This window comes from Pristiophorus japonicus, chromosome 11 (genome assembly GCF_044704955.1).
Source record: "Pristiophorus japonicus isolate sPriJap1 chromosome 11, sPriJap1.hap1, whole genome shotgun sequence".
Taxonomy (NCBI): domain Eukaryota; kingdom Metazoa; phylum Chordata; class Chondrichthyes; family Pristiophoridae; genus Pristiophorus; species Pristiophorus japonicus.
The window spans coordinates 125,803,017-125,819,891 of record NC_091987.1 but is presented as its reverse complement, the minus strand read 5'-3'; the positions used below and the strand labels follow the sequence as shown (position 1 = coordinate 125,819,891).

Genomic DNA, 16,875 nt, shown 5'->3' with positions numbered 1-16,875 from the left:
GGACATTCCAGTGATAGTTAAAGCCCATGTTTTAAAGTCTGTATTTCACTCGGCACCATTTCTTGTGTTTCATTTACATTATACGTCTTTTATATCTGATTTTGTTTTAGTATAAAATTTAATTTTATACTTGTGATTGAAGTTAAATTCTCCTGGGTATTTTGCCAGATTCTGTGCTGCTGCTGCCGATGTTGGATTCGGTTTTATTTTTCTGGAGTACAGTACACATGGGTGTTTCAGTGCTCAATATATCTCATCACAACGTTGAGTGCAAGCTGAGTGGAATGGCCTTGGGAGGACAACTAGAAACTGGGGCAATGAATGTGGCGGGGCCCGGCAGCCGAGGTCAGAGGCTATCTACATGTCACTGGGAGACTGTGCAGCCATTTCCAGTAATGCTATTTGTGATCTGTAAAGCATTAATCTTCTGGAACTCCCAAGTATTCAAATCACATACACCAGTGTCTGCCTGCAATACATGCTGGTGCACTGAAGAGATCCATTAAGTTCCGAAAAACAACTATATAGCGAGAGTGCAACTACTGTTGCTGAAACAAAATGGAGCTACAATACCCCAGGGGTTAATGTTAAGTTACCAAGTTGAGTTTAACATATAAGCAGGTTTACAAATGTTACTAATTTGTTAATGAGAAATTTGACCATACTTCCCCCACAGCTCTGGGATATGACTCCCGTGGTGTCGTGACCTGCTCTTGGTGACCATAATAAGGCATTCTGTCGAGCGGGCTAGACTGCACGTGGAGGATTAGTCTGCAATGGTAATGCAGTGTGATGGCTTCGACGAGGAACAGAGAGGAATTTGACAATTTTCAAAGCAACCTCAACAGATTTTGGCGAAAGCCTAAAGTTGTGCAATGATTCTGGGAAAACTTGGCTGTGAGGAATGAAAAAGTTTTCCAGAGGGCAGTTTGTACAGTTGAGGTGTTTGTATAATTTTCTGATGGACCTCGAACAATTTTTGAGTTTTTTTTTTATTGGTGGTAAAATCTGTCTGTCCGTGTTTGAGTTTCAATTTGTTTTGTTAGTCACTGATTAGCAAACAAACTACATTCTTAAAAGACATGTCCTATTTTGTTTCAGTAATGTACTCTATATAATTGTATTGCTGTGTAATTGTACTGTAACACTTTTTTTTTCTGAGTGAGAAATAATTTAGACTGATACTTTGAGGGGTTTTCACAGCAGAACAAAACAAATGTACTAAAAACCAGTGAGGGAAATGATAAAGGCCTACTAATTGTCCAGAGATTCCTTTTCTCTGGTGATACTTCTGTACTAAAAGCATTCCAAGTTTTCTCCGGTGATTTAAATAGTTATCTGATCTCTGACATTTGCAGAAGTGGATTATGTGAAAACCTGGTGTTTTCCAGAATTTATAAGGTGTATATAATTAGACGGTATAAATACAAGCTCTAGGCATGTTTAATGCAACTTTTGACTGGAGGATGAACAGTAGTTCCAAACAAATCAATGCAACAGATACTCAGCAAGGTTTACAACGACTGACTCAGTCTTGCTGTCAAGACTACTTTATGTAGAATAGATATAAAGATTTTGATGCTTATAAACTAAAAATGTATACTTTTTCTGATTTTTGTGCTCCATGTTATCCCTTCATACCTTTGTTGTCCCATTGTCTCTTTTGAAGGGGGAGATGAGAATTGAGGAGCAGTGAGCCCTTCACGGCAACCTTCAGGACTGTTCCTTGATTTCCAGATAGACGACATGTGCTTCCTATTGGTGTCTGCTTTTCCCCCTTCTCCATTCTTTACAGTCTGGTGATGCATTCAGCAATCTGGTTGAACCCACTCTGATCAGTAATGGGTGTACTCTGGTGACCAACATGGAATTTGAACTTTGAACCTTCTAGTTGGTAAATGTTGAGTAATCTTTTTTTCACTTCAATAACTATGAACTATATTTCTTATATTCTTGGAAATATGGTGGAAATTTTAACCTCTTTCTCTCATTTTTCAGTGACTTGAGTTAACTCGTTTCCATGTTTCACATAGTTGAGATTTTAATGTTGGTTCTGACCTCGCCTTTGCCTGGTTGGTTTGTTGATTAGAATGGGAGCTTATGTTGGAACTGGTGCCTCTAATCATGAAATCTTTGACATTTGAGCACAGAAGGAAGCTGATTGTGCTGCTGCTCACTCCACATTGGAGCTCTCAACTTCACTCATCCCCTGCTTTTTTCCTGCAACCCTATTTTTTTTGGTTTACTCAGTTCTTAGTGCTGTATTTTCAGATTTGAATTGAGGTCGGCCAGTCTTGATTGCAGATATCCTCACTAAACAAGGGAGTTGACTCCCATCTAAGGGAAATTAGTGAAGATGGAAGAATAGAAGACTGACATTTATATAGTGCCTTTCACATCTTCATAACGTCCCATAGTGATTCACATCCACTGCATTATTTTAAAGTGTGGTTACTGTTGGTACAATGACAAAAGTGGTTTGTGCACAGTAAAAATTGTGACTGTCATAATAGATCCTTTCTACTGTACAAGGGACTTGAGAATAGCTCAGATTGGTCAGGCTATTCTTGATTATTGTAATTTGTATTTTTTTGCCTTCAGAAAACAGATCATGTCCATGTTTGACAGTCTACATAGATCACGTATTACACAAATTAAAGAGAAATTCAGTTTTTACTGGAATGCTTGCATTCAAATTGTTGTGCTTTTTTAAAATCAAATATAAGGAACAAAGATCACAAAGTACAACATAAAGCAGTAATAACCAATTTAAGCACACAGCATTCTGCAGAGTAATGAGAACATTGGAACAGGAGTAGACCATTCAGCCCCTCGAGCCTGGTCCATATCCCTTGATACCCTTGCCTAATTTTTTAAAAAACTTGCCTATCTCCATTTAAAAGCTCCAATTGACTGCCAGCATCCAGAGTCTTTTTGAGGAGGAAGCTCTAGATTGCCACAATCCTTTCTGTGGAAAAAGTGCTTCCTGATTTCACTCCTAAATGACCTAGCTCCTATTCTAAGATTATGTCCCTCATTCTTGATTCTCCCACCAGAGGAAATAGTTTCTACCCTATCTAATCCTTTTTAACTCTTTAAACACCTAGGTCAGATCACCCTTTAATCTTCTTTACGCAAGGGAATACAAACCATGTTTATGCAACCTGTCCTTGTAATTTAACCATCTAAGTCCTGGTAAATCTGCACCGTACTGCCTCCAAGGAAATTTATATCCATTGGAGTGCAATGCCCAAAACTGAGCTCAGTACTCCAGGTGGGGTCTGATGAAGGCTGTATACAACTGAATGATCACTTTCTCCCCTCTAATTCAGCCCTCTTGAGATAAAGACCACCATTCCTTAACTTTTTTTTGATTGCTTTTGTCCACTAGCTTTAATTGAAGGCAGATGGGCATACAATGGTCCAGTTGTTCCTCACATGACAAATTGTGGTGGTTGTAGTAACTAGCAGTCTGAATTCTATAAGGCCACGATATGCAAAGCAAGCGAGAAGGATTTGGGGATCTCGAGAAAGATGGAAGTAGACCTCCCCTCATACACTGTAATGCTCAATAAAGTAAAGAATAAATTGGCTAGCGTTCAAGTGCATCCTCCAGGCAGGTGAGAATTTGAGCGTATGTAAGCAGATGAACTAATGCAAAGCTAGATACTGCATATGGGGCATGGGGAAGAACAGATTAGCATTGGAACTGAAGTTACACCTGTTCTGCACACAGCTAAAGGTGACTGGAGAGGTACAAGGCTACAGCAGTGTCCAGTGACTCCATTATCATTAAAATTACTAATTTGGAGTGGTGTCTAGGCTACATCAAGCTCATAACTTGGATCATAAAACAAGGCTTTCTGCCATTCTAAGAGGTAGCTGACACCTATAAGTGATGCTGGGAGTGCAAGGACTTTTGGAAGAGACACTTGGGATAGAATATTAATCTTTAGACACTAACGCTGCCTCACTTAGCTGAGGAAGGGGAGCCAATTGAGTGTTGTCTCAACCACAAATTAGGAATGAATCTGCTTTAGCGATGCTTAAGAGTTTATTGGTGAACAGAACAACCTCTTGCTACTCTTTGAACGGTGCCGGGCATCTTCAATGCCCATGTGTATAGTCAGATGTGGCTTCAGTTTTAACATCTCATCTGAAACATGTCACTCGCAATGTACCATTCCCTCAATACTGAAGGCTCAGCTTGAATTACTTGCTCAAATCTTGGAGTGGGACATGAACCCATGGCTGGAACATTAAGTATGGCAATTTAGCAGGTAAAAAATGCATATCTTCTCGTGGAATTGTTTGAGGGGTATTTTGCTTAGGTTGGGGTTTGGTGACCACTTCATTGTGCTGATCATTAATGAGACGTCATCCCCAACCCTTGGCTTGTTGCAAGGGAGCATTGCATGAGCATTCTGTCTTCACTTCATTGTTTTTGCTGCAGTTGCCTTTAATCAGCTAATCTCCAAACTTAATGTTCTAGCCATGGATTTATGTCCCACTCCAGGGTACAGGTTAGCAGGGCTACACAGATTTCTGCAGAGCTGTATTAGACTTCACTCAAGTTTTTTTTTTTTCTGCATCTACACGTCACCACAGCAGGTTTAAGTGCACCTTATATGCACTTATTGTGGACAATATTAAGCAGCTGACCCACACTGGACAGGTTTCTCCAAATGATGAACCCTGTTTGATCAACATGACTAAATTTACTTATCAGATTATTGAGATGTTAAAATTTTTTAATCACAATTCATGGGAGATGTTGCTAAGTGAGAATTGCAGTACAAGAGTTTCTTCTTCCTTTTTGAAGGTTGAAGTATCTTGTCAAGGATTCAACATAACAAGATGGTAACATATCCTACATTAAGTAGCAGTGAAGCTAACTTAAGTATCATTACTTTAAAGTCTTGGGGGATTATTCAGGATTTGGATTTAACACTTGGCCTGTCTCTCTGAATCCATTTATCTGTGACATCGCTTTCAACATGGGGACCTGGCTGTGCTTACCACTCACTTCTGCTTCAATCTCTTCACTTAACCGTTCCTGTGCTCAGCTCCTGCTGGTTGAAGACGAGGAATCGTGGCCTGCCACTCCGAATTCAGCATATTTTTTGCCGTGAAGCTTTTTTCACGTAGAGGATCGGTAACCTAACAAATATTTCAGTCTTGAAAGTTCCACTTGATCCAGCATCCAGCTTTTTGCATTTTGTTTGCAAGTTATGCTGGTGAACAAAGTCCCCCAGTTAATCTGTCTCAAGTGGTGAGGGAAACTCTGGCTTTATAACACTGCCAACCAAAATAGATTCTAGATTTCCACCACCCTTTGTGTGAAGATGTGTTTCTGGATATCACCCCACAATTGCCTCGCTCTAATTTTGAGGATTAGCGGCTCCAGGTGTGAGGCCTTGTCGTACTGCTTGATTATAGTAAAGATTCATTGTTCTCATGATTATGACATGAAGATGACGATGCTTTTGTGTTTTGGCAAGGCGTAATCCAAATTTTTGGACTTTAGCTTTTTATTTTGTCGTAGGTGGGGGAGGTGGTGATAGGAAGAGAATAAGTCATTATTAGGCTGAACTAGAAAATCAGACAATAGATATTGGGAATATCTTCCAGAAAGTTGCAAGCGTCAAAGATGGCAGCAGAAATATAATTCTTTCATTGTTTGTATACTGGAGAAAGTTTACGTGAAAGTCCTGCATGGATATAGTACATTGAAATTGTCCCAAAACTTTATTCCAGCTAATACTGTTGCTGTTGGCGATGGCTCAGGCTGCACTTCTCCCAACAGGACTGCTTGTTATTTGTAAAGAGAAAGTAAATTATTAACTTCTGACAAACGCCCACGCTCTAGGACATTTCACAGTATTCTCCAATGGGCGAGATGAAGATTTGGGAAACAAATGCTAATGTTCCAGTGTCATTATAATGTATTTGGGAGTTCTAATGAAGTGCAACAAATGGTTCTGATTCATTTTTAACTGGGATAACTATTTTCTTGTAGAATGCGTAAATCACTCGAGATGTGGGAACATTAAATTGTTCTTTTAAAGCTAACAAACATATCTTGAATTTTGAAAATCCATTGCAGAGTATCTCGAAAGGTTTTAATATCTTGCTATAATCAAGCCTACCCCAATCCAATTGGAAAACACACAAGGTGGAAACTATTCCTGTAATCTACAAACTTTGGATCTTATTTTGCACACTAAAGTTCAGTGTAATTTTTAATTTTGATTTTGAAGTTCTTATAACACATTACTCAACTGTGCAGTAACATTTGTGGGCCATTGAATAAACTTGCAGCTTTCTGAGGAGTACACTTACTCAACTGTGCAGTAACATTTGTGGGCCATTGAATAAACTTGCAGCTTTCTGAGGAGTACACTTTTTTTGTATCCATTTCCTCTGCTTCATATGGTATTACAAAGTAGAATTTTAAGAGTGGACGTGAGCTGGTATTCATCATCTACAGTAAAAATTGAATAAACCCAAAATGTAAAATATAGACATCTTCAGAGAAACTGTGCAGCTATCTTCAAATCAACATTGGTATCAATTACTTGATGGAATTGATTTTGTATGGCGATGTGAATCATAAGTTATACTTCCAAGTACTGTGTAATATTTTTCGGTGTTAAATTTTATTCCATAATTTTAACACAGTCTGTGTCTTTCTCTCTCGTCTAGACTTTTAAATCAATGTGAACAGACTTCATGGAGGCAACCTGAGTCTGACCTCTTGCAAATATCTCTCCGGTCACCTTTTGTTTTCACCCAACACCTCAAGGTGCAGTCAGAAATCTACTTAGTGGAATGATTTCTGCATTTCATTAGTTATGTCATCAGTGTGTGTATAAAGAAAATCAATTATTTCACCATTAAGTAACGTACAGTGGGGATTTTCTCCCAATGCACTATTTCAAGATGTCCTTGCACACCTGAATTGGTGTTGAGGAGTGGGTTTGAGGCTGATGGAGTGCATAAGGTATGAGCTGTCAGGACAATCCAATAATCCTGTCAATAAACTCTGCAATCGTAACAAAAATCAAAATGCTGCGGATGCTGGAAATCTGGAATTAGAGCCAGAAAATGCTGGGTAGCATTTAACATCTGTGGAAACAAAATTTCAATTTCAGGTCGATAATCAGTTCTCCACAGATGTCTGACTTGTTGAGTGTTTCTTAGCATTTTCTGTTTTAATTTGTGTAATATTGTAAGTGTATTAATGTGTCTGGTTTGAATTGATGTGGTTTATCTGACTGAACAAACTGTAACTACTATAACTGGAGCCCACTAAATTGTTCACCCATTGGCACAATTTTGGAATGTTGTGCAACCAAATGACCATGAATTGTTTTCTGGTGAGAGCAGTGATACTTAGCGATCCACATTCTGTTCATCTACAGGTTTTGTTAAAGATCCAGTATTCCCCTTCATAAAGACACTGAAAATTCTAGATACTCATTGCTCGAGCTTAGTTTACTCTGCATACTGCCATTTTGACCAGTGTACTCGTGTTCCTAATTCTTATGTTGGTGGTATTTAGCCTACTTGTAATGGGAAAGATCATCTATTTTAAACTCTATTTATGCCTCTATTAAAATAGTTGACAAAGGAGTTTATGAATGTATTAAACATTCATACTCTTAATATCATAGCATAATGTAAAGTCCTTGCTCGGGGGGAGGCACCTGCTAAATGTCCTCCTAGTTGCAGTGTGGGAATAACATTCTTGAAGTAAGTGAGCGTTAAATATTTAAAGTTATATTGAGTCCTGTTGAAATCGCTGACATTTTATTGATTTCACAAAGATAAGAGCAGTTGGACCAATAGCTAGGAAGCATTTTAAATATTTAATAGCTGGGCTAGAAAAAGCACAAGGTAGAAGAGATTTGTTTTAAAAGCTGGAAATATAAACTGAAAGTAGAAGAATCTGGAAACATGCAATAGGTCGGTCTGTAGTTACGTAGGATTTTACAGCACCGAAACAGCCCCAACTGGTCTATGCTGTTGTTTATACTCCACACAAGTCTCCTCCCGCTTTGCTTTATCTAACTATCAATAAATCCTACTATTCCTTTTTCCCTTATCTAGTGTCTCCTTAAATCTATCTGCTATTCACCTCATCTACTTCATTTGGTAATGAGTTCCATCTTCTCACCACTCTCTGGGTAAAGAGGTTTCTCCTGAATTCCCTATTGGATTTATTAATGCTTATCTTCTATTTATGGCCCTAAGTTTTGGACTCTCTCACAAGTGGAAACATCCTTTCTATGTCTACCTTCATAATTTTATAAGACCTCTATCAGGTCACTCCTCTGTCGTTTCTTTGGAGAGAATATAGATTAATATTTCAGTTATCAATCCTTTCAGAACTGGAAACTAGTTAAGTCCCCTTATAGGACTGAATGTAAAGAAGGGTTAAAAACAAGAGTACAGCTGTACCAATTATAACAAGCAGCAGTTGAAGGCTTGAATAGTATTTGAAAGCTGAAAGAAGGTTTAAAAAAAAAAATGATGAAAAACCATTAGCGCGACAAAAGTAAAAACAACCTCAAATCAAAGTGAACAAATTGGAAGGTGGGGTTGGAGAAGAAGCAGAAGGGAAAATGGAGGTAAATAGCTAAAGGCTGAAATTGCTAATCAATTGTTGGCTAAGGATGAAGATGAAATACTGTTCCTGTCTGCACTGAGCTGTGGTTGGAGCAGTTTGAAGATGAACAGGAGGGGGGAGTTAAAATGGTCAGTAACTGGGAGATCACTTGGAGACAGACCAGATGTCGAACAAATGTAATCCCCCAATCTCTGTTGAGTCTCCCCAGAATGGAGGAGATTGCTCAATGAGCAGCAAAAACACATTGCTAGATTGGAGGAACTAGAGAGAAAGATTTGCATTTGCATAGCAGCTCATCACATCTCTTGGTAACGCTGCTGAAGTGTTACATTTGGCTTCAGTTCAGACTGACATCATCTGGTAGTGCCAGGTTTCAAGCTTGCTGCGAGTTCCTCCAGGGTTTTCATCAGTTTCTCCTCCTCGGCAGGGGCTGCTCTGGTTTGGGCCAGAAAAAGATGAGTTGATACAGGTTTCTGATCTGATTGGAAAAAAAGAAAGAAGTTGAACATAGTATTTTATGAGAATGATAAATAGCCTTTGTAATGCAGTGAGAGAAACGGAGTGAAATTTTAATCACAAAGTACCCGCACTAGACATGCTACTTTAGAGTACTTCTGAAGCCAAGAGACCCATCACATCTGTGTCGGCTCTTTGAAAGATCAATGAATCCCTTTTTCTTCATAACCCTGCAAATTAGTCCTCTTCAAGTACATGTCCAATCGCCTTTTAAAGGTTCGCATGGAATCTGATTCCACTACCCTTTCATGTGGGGCGTTCCAGATCTTAACAACCCTCTGTGTGAACATACCCCAGAGGCCAAGTAACAACCTGGAGTCAGGATTCTGTCAATGCTTGCTAACTGAGATTAAGAAATATACAACAGTCCCATACATCAAGCATCTAAAGGTGAGTGGGTCCCAAGCTTGCGACATATCAAAAAAAAACATCTTATTCATACCTCCTTGGATCTACTAAACAATATTTCCGAGAGCGGTGGTCAATTTATGGACCAGGCTCCCTCGGGAGATGGCAGCAGTTAGTATTCATTAATTCAAATGCAAATGAGAATTCTTTCAGAAAATAACATTTTGCGATAGAGTAGGAGAGTAATTTGAGACATGACATACAAGTGGACTATGCTTGGGAGGAACAGGTCACTTTGGAACAGTGGTTCCCAAAGCTCTCCACCACTGGTCATTTCCTCGCCTGATGTCTGTGTCTGTTGTAGACTCATTGAAATATATTGATTGCTTTGATTTGTCAACAACTTCATAATCTTTGGATCACGTGACTTACCAGGTTTGTTGGAAGACTGGTTCCTTCATCTGAATGACTTTCCCAGTCACACACCACATTGACTTGAAATTGTCAACAACTTCATAATCTTTGGATCATGTGACTTACCAGGTTTGTTGGAAGACCGGTTCCTTCATCTGAATGACTTTCCCAGTCACACACCACATTGACTTGAAAATATATCACCGTTCCTTCATCGTCACTGGGTCAAAATCCTGGAACTCCCTCCCTAACAACACTGTGGGAGTACCTTCACCACACGGACTGCAGCGGTTCAAGAAGATGGCTTACCACCTTCTGAAGGGCAACTAAGGATGGACAATAAATGCTGGCCTTGCCAGTGACGCCCACTTCCCATGAATGAATTAAAAATAACTTGCTTGATATAGCAAAATGTGAAAGATTTAGGTTTCATGCAGGAATAAGAATAAATGGTCAAAATTTGCCTCGAAACAGGCCCTTGGTGGACTGAATCAGTCTCTCTTACCCTGGAAGTAGAGGCCACTGGGTTGTTGTGCTGTCATGCTGGAGATAGCAAGCCACACTAATGTATCTGCCCCCTGTGCTGCTGTCCTCAGCTTGTTCTTCATCTTTGCATAGAAATCAGGCATGGAAGATCTCACGGCTAGCAGGAGAAAGGAATATGGTGAGGGTTAAAGTCAAACTGCTGTCTACTTTCTATCAGGTCAGTAATGCATTGAAAGCAGGTTTGTTTTCTTTTTGTGAAAAATCACCATTTGGTGTCATTTGACATTACCTTCTGTATCAGCCCAGCCAGAATGCATGGAGGAGAAGTGGATGTCCGTGTGTATTTTGGCCCATTGCTCAGTCATAATAACTTGCTGCCGCTGGGTTGGAACGATAAGTTAAACCCAAAGAAAGGACACAGTAGAGGACAAAGTTTAACATTAGGCTCATAACCCTCAAACTGTTGCTCAGATTTGACCCAAAATGCAGAATTGGCCAGGAGATTCAAAAAGATTGGTGTGATCTGTTGATCTAACCAGACTGCATACTACATTAGGACCCAGGATTCGTCGGATCTAGGCCAGGCCATGGTGATTGCAGACGTGTCCTGCATGATACTTGTTATGTATGTAACATGTAATACTTGCCACCAGAGGGTGCGACTGTTGGAGTCCTAATGGTCACCTGCACACATGTGCAGAGCCAGTATAAAAGGTTGGCTGCCATGTTGTTTAGACATTCTGGAGTTGTAATAAAGACTAAGGTCACACTAAGTTTAGCTCACAGTACTCAGCCTTGTGGGGTTCTTCTATACATAACAATTGGCGACGAGTAACAATACAAAGCTTCACGCAACCATGGCTGCCATTGGAATATTAAAGACATTCGTAGAGGGTGATGATTGGGAAGCCTTCATCGAGCGTCTCGACCAGTACTTTGTGGCCAACAAGCTGGAAGGAGACACTAACGCGGCCAAGTGCAGGGCGGTTCTCCTCACCGTCTGTGGGCCTAAAATATACGGCCTCATCAAGAATCTGCTCGCACCGACAAAACCAACAGAGAAGGAATATACAGAGTTGTGCACGCTGGTTCGGGACCACCTCAAGCCGAAGGAGAGTATCCTCATGGCCAGATATCGTTTTTACACGCGCCATCGCTCCGGGGGCCAGGACGTGGCAGATTATGTCGCCGACCTGAGAAGCCGCGTGGGACTTTGCGATTTTGGAGCTGCGTTGAGGCAAATGCTGCAGGACTTTTTCATGCTGGGCATCAGCCATGAGGTCATTCTTCGAAAGCTGCTGGCTGCCGAAACCCTAGACATGAGCAGGGACATCGCGATCGCCCAGGCAAGCATGGCCACGGACAATAACTCCAAACAGATATCGTCTCAACATCGAAGCTCACCAGTAAGTACTGTGCATAAAATGCCGTCGTTAGCAGGCTGAACTGCATATGGCAGGGCCTATACATCTGCGGCTGCAAGACCTGTAATGACTCAAAATCCGCCATCGGGTGTGAATGTGAATCCATTAGCACCGTGTTGGCGCTGCGGGGGCAATCATCGAGCCCATCACTGTTGATTCAAGCACTACGTGTGCAAAGGCTATGCAACGATGGGACACCTTCAGTGAATGTGCAAACGTGCTGCAACATACCACGTGGCAGAGGATGATTGATCCGGCACAGATCACACAGCACAGGCAACTCAACCCGATGAAGAAGTGTATGGGTGTATATACCTTCACCACCAAGAGCCATCCTATAATGCTGAAAGTTAAATTAAATGGAGTTCCAGTATCCATTGAGTGGGACACGGGTGCGAGTCAGTCAATAATGAGCCAGAAGGCTTTCGAGAAACTGGGGCAATAAGGCACAAAGGCACAAACTGAGCCCGATTAATGCAAAGCTGCGTACCTAAACTAAAGAGCTCATACCTTTACTGCCTCACTTCCAATGACTGGTATCGTATGATGGAGCTGTGCATGACCTATCATTGTGGATTGTTCTAGGCAATGGCCCAACGCTGTTCGGCAGAAGCTGGCTAGAAAAGATTAGATGGAATTGGAACGACATCAAAGCACTATCTTCAGTGGATGACGCCTCGTGTGCTCAAGTGCTGAGTATGTTTCCCTCGCTATTTGAACCAGGCTTCGGCAACTTTATAGGCGCTAAGGTACAGATCCATCCAGGTCCTGATGCACGCCCCGTCCATCACAAGGCTTGGGCGGTTCCGTACATGATGCAGGAGAAAGTCGAGATCGAACTGGACAGACTCCAATGCGAAGGAATCATATCGCCAGTCGAGTTCAACGAGTGGGCCAGTCCAATTGTTCTGGTGTTGAAAAGCAATGGCATGGTCAGAATCTGCGGAGACTACAAGGTAACGATTAACTGAGTCTCACTACAGGACCAGTACCTGCTGCCCAAGGCGGATGACCTGTTCGCAACGTTAGCGGGGGGAGGGAAGACGTTCACCAAGTTGGACCTAACCTCCGCCTATGTGACACAGGAGCTGGCTGAATCTTCGAAAAGATTGACATACATCAACACACACAAAGGGCTGTTTGTTTATATACCACAGGTGCCCTTTCGGCTGCAGCCATTTTCCAGAGAAACATGGAGAGTTTGCTGAAATTTGTTCCGCGCACCGTTGTGTTTCAAGACGACATCCTGATCACTGGTCGTGACACCATTGAACACCTACACAACCTGGAAGAGGTTCTAAGTCGCCTAGACAGAGTGGGACTCAGGCTGAAACGCTCCAAGTGTGTTTTCCTGGCGTCAGAAGTTGAATTTTTTAGGAGAAAGATTGCAGCAGACGGCATCAGACCTACGGACTCAAAGAGAGATGCCATCAAGAATGCATCCAGACCACAGAATGTGACGGAGCTGCGTTCGTTCCTGGGACTCCACTATTTCGGTAACTTTCTACCCGGGTTGAGCACGTTGTTCGAGCCTTTGAACATGTTGCTACATAAGGGTGACGACTGAGTTTGGGGCAAATCTCAAGACACAGCCTTTGAGAAGGCAAGGAACCTGCTATGTTCAAATAAGTTACTTGTAAACTATGACCCATGTAAACTTTTCGTGCTAGCTTGTGACACCTCATCGTACGGGGTCGGCTGTGTGTTACAGCAAACCAATGTATCGGGCAACCTCCAACCGGTTGCATACACGTCTAGACGTCTGTCTAAGGCTGAGAGAGCCTATAGTATGGTCGAGAAAGAGGCGTTAACATGTGTATATGTGGTTAAGAAAATGCACCAATACCTATTTGGACTTCAGTTTGAGCTTGAAACTGACCACAAGCCGCTCATTTCGCTGTTTTCAGAGAGCAAAGGCATAAATACCAATGCTTCGTCCCGCATCCAAAGATGGGCATTAACATTATCTGCTTATGACTTATGTTATCCGTCACAGACCAGGCACTGAAAACTGCCGATGCTTTCAGCCGGCTATCATTACCCACCACTGCGGTTGAAATGGCGCAGCCCGCAGACTTGCTACTGGTCATGGATGCTTTTGAGAGCGAGGGGTCAACCGTCACAGCTCGCCAGATCAGGACCTGGACCAGCCAGGATCCTGTGTTGTTATTAGTAAAGAGTTGCGTCCTAAATGGGAACTGGTCTGTCGTTCCCGTGGAAATGTAAGTTGAAATTAAGCCGTTCCACCGACGCAAAGATGAAATGTCCATCGAGTCGGATTGTCTCTTATAGGGTAATCGTATAGTTTTGCCAAAAAAAGGCAGGGAAACGTTTATACGCGACCTACACAGTACCCACCCAGGCATTGTCATGATGAAGGCAATTGCCAGGTCGCATGTTTGGTGGCCCGGCATTGACTCGGACTTGGAGTCCTGCGTGCATCAGTGTAACACTTGCTCGCAACTGAGCAATGCACCAAGGGAGGCTCCACTGAGTCTGGTCATGGCCCTCCAAATCGTGGTCCAGGATCCACGTAGATTTTGCTGGCCCCTTTCTAGGAAAGATGCTTTTAGTAGTTGTGGACACTTACTCCAAATGGATTGAATGCGTAATCATGTCATCCAGCACGTTCATAGCCACCATTGAAAGCCTCCGGGCCATGTACGCCACCCATGGCTTGCCCGACGTCCTTGTCAGCAACAATGGACCGTGTTTCACCAGCTCGGAGTTTATGACCCACAATGGCATCAAGCATGTCAGTTCTGCTCCGTTTAAGCCCACGTCTAAAGGTCAAGCGGAACGGGCAGTCCAAACAATCAAGCAGAGCATGAAACACATCAAAGACGGCTCCCTGCAGACCCGCTTATCTCGCATTCTGCTCAGTTACAGGATGCGACCCCACTCGCTCACCGGGGTTCCTACGGCAGAACTGTTAATGAAAAGAGCCCTCAAAACTAGGCTCTCCCTAGTCCACCTGTATCTTAATGATTACGTGGAAACCTGGCGATACCCGCAGAACATGTATCACGATCGTGCGGCTGTTTCACGTAACATTGATGTTAATGACCCTGTGTTTGTCCTGAATTCCAGTCATGGTCCTAAGTGGGTTGCTGGCACTGTTTTGGTCAAGGAAGAGAATAGGGTGTTTATAATCAAACTGTTAAATGGCCAAACGTGCAGAAAGCATTTATATCAGACCAAATTGTGATTTACTGACAATCAGGAACGACTTGAAGAGGGCATCATCATTGGTGATCCACCAATACACACCCAACAAGCAATCAACCTCGCTGTCAATCGCGAGGATGAACCCACCGTTCCTGACAGTCCGGTCAGACCAGCCGCGGTGCAGTGCAGCAATGGTCCGACCAACTCACACATGCCAGGGTTTGAACTTAGACGATCAACCAGGGCGTGAAGGACTCCGGATCGCCTCACCTTGTAAATAACTTATACCGAAGACTTTGGGGGGGGGAGTGATGTTATGTATGTAACCATGTAATACTTGCCACCAGAGGGCGCGACTGTTGGAGTCCTAATGGTCACCTGCACACGTGCAGGGCCAGTATAAAAGGTTGGCTGCCATGTTGTTTAGGCACTCTGGAGTTGTAATAAAGAAGATTAAGGTCACACTAAGTTTAGCTCACAGTACTCAGCCTTGTAGAGTTCTTCGATACACAACGATACTGACAAAGCCATTCCCAGTCTGTCCTCACCTGTGGTACAGTGTAGCAGAGCCAAAAGTGGTTGGACGTTCAGCAAATTGTCGAGTTATAAACTTAATGTGATTGCAATTCAGAAATCTGCTTGGTGACTTGTACTGTTAGGTCAGTTAAGCCACTTCCGTTTCTTTTGTGCATCATCTGTTACTAAAACCGAGATACGAGGTAGGGTATATATGGTCCTTGAATTTCAAATCACAAAATAAGTGGAAACAAGGCAGAGAATGGCAGCGGCAAAAACATGATCTGACAAATGAACACTCAGCCCTTCTAGTCCTGTGCATCCCTCCTCCCCACCGATCGCCCTGCCACTAGCGGCCGAGCCTCCAGTCACCATGGCCCTACTTTTGGCAACTTGCCCCCTAAATACCTGTGCTTCTCCACCTCACTGTCCACCCTTTATAAACTTGGAACCTATCTCTTCAACCTTCCTATTCCCTTCTTGGATTGGTGTCTGTTTTCCTTACTTTATTTGTGAAACGCCTTGGGGTGTTTTTTTAACATTACATTAAAGGCACTTTAAAAAAACAAGTATTTGTTGGTAATAGGCTAAATTGGTGCAAGAAAACTGTTGTTTTCACATTTACTAGTTATAAAAATATCGGACATGGGGAAAAAGGCTGTTTGACTGACTGACAGTCAACAATCAACCAATCGGGTTAATGAAGGGTCTGTTCGATTTCTGATTGGTGTCGGAAAGCAATGAACCGTGAGAATTGATGTGTCGAGTGACCAATGGCGGGAGTGCGAGGGTGGGTCAGTTGGGGGCAGGAGGTCATGTGATGAAACCTGCAGGAATATGTCCAACCAGAGTTGGCGACCCGATGCCATATACACATAGTTCACTTTCTGCCGACAAACCTTGTTCCGTGCGTAGGCCATAGTCCCATCAAACTGCCCTTTCTCAAACTGCAAATCGTCCAAATTTAGTTTCTGCACCAACATTCCTCCTGACGATACTGTGAACTAGCAAACAGGTAAAGTATTTGATCTGCCTGCGTCAAGAAGGAAATAGCAAATATGGTTGGGGGGGGGGGGGAGCGGGAGAGGGCAGGAGATTATACAAGTTAAAGAACACTGAAGAAACTGTACTGTTGCTTATAACGCGTTGTGGAAAACACGAATGAGCTCACCACTCTGGCATCTTCGCATTGTTCTAGTAGAGGTACCAAAGCTGTAGTGAGAATGTACGTACCTGAGGGAAAGGAGTAAAAGAAACCCGTTAGATAACAATTCGCAAAGGTCATTAATCCAGAGAGTGAAAGCTGTACATTAGTCATCATTTAATACATCGGTTTTCAAACTGGGTTCCTGGATCCTAGAGAGGCCACGA

The 16,875-nt window shown here is 42.4% G+C and overlaps 2 protein-coding genes across 3 annotated transcripts in view; one reads left to right on the top strand and one right to left on the bottom strand.

The window, feature by feature from the left end:
- Nucleotides 1–2,702, top strand: part of wdfy2 (WD repeat and FYVE domain containing 2) — a 44,215-nt gene extending 41,513 nt beyond the window's left edge. For both annotated transcript variants that reach the window (XM_070894000.1, XM_070894001.1), the window contains one exon: nt 677–2,702. In XM_070894000.1, coding sequence (XP_070750101.1) covers nt 677–706 — 30 coding nt within the window. In that variant the 3' untranslated portion in view covers nt 707–2,702. The remainder of the gene's footprint in view (nt 1–676) is intronic.
- A 3,522-nt stretch (nt 2,703–6,224) lies between these two features.
- dhrs12 (dehydrogenase/reductase (SDR family) member 12) overlaps nt 6,225–16,875 on the bottom strand; it is a 58,552-nt gene continuing 47,901 nt past the window's right edge. The window contains 5 exon segments of the mRNA XM_070894003.1: nt 6,225–9,110; nt 10,416–10,553; nt 10,686–10,776; nt 16,404–16,508; nt 16,676–16,737. Coding sequence (XP_070750104.1) covers nt 8,986–9,110; nt 10,416–10,553; nt 10,686–10,776; nt 16,404–16,508; nt 16,676–16,737 — 521 coding nt within the window. The 3' untranslated portion in view covers nt 6,225–8,985.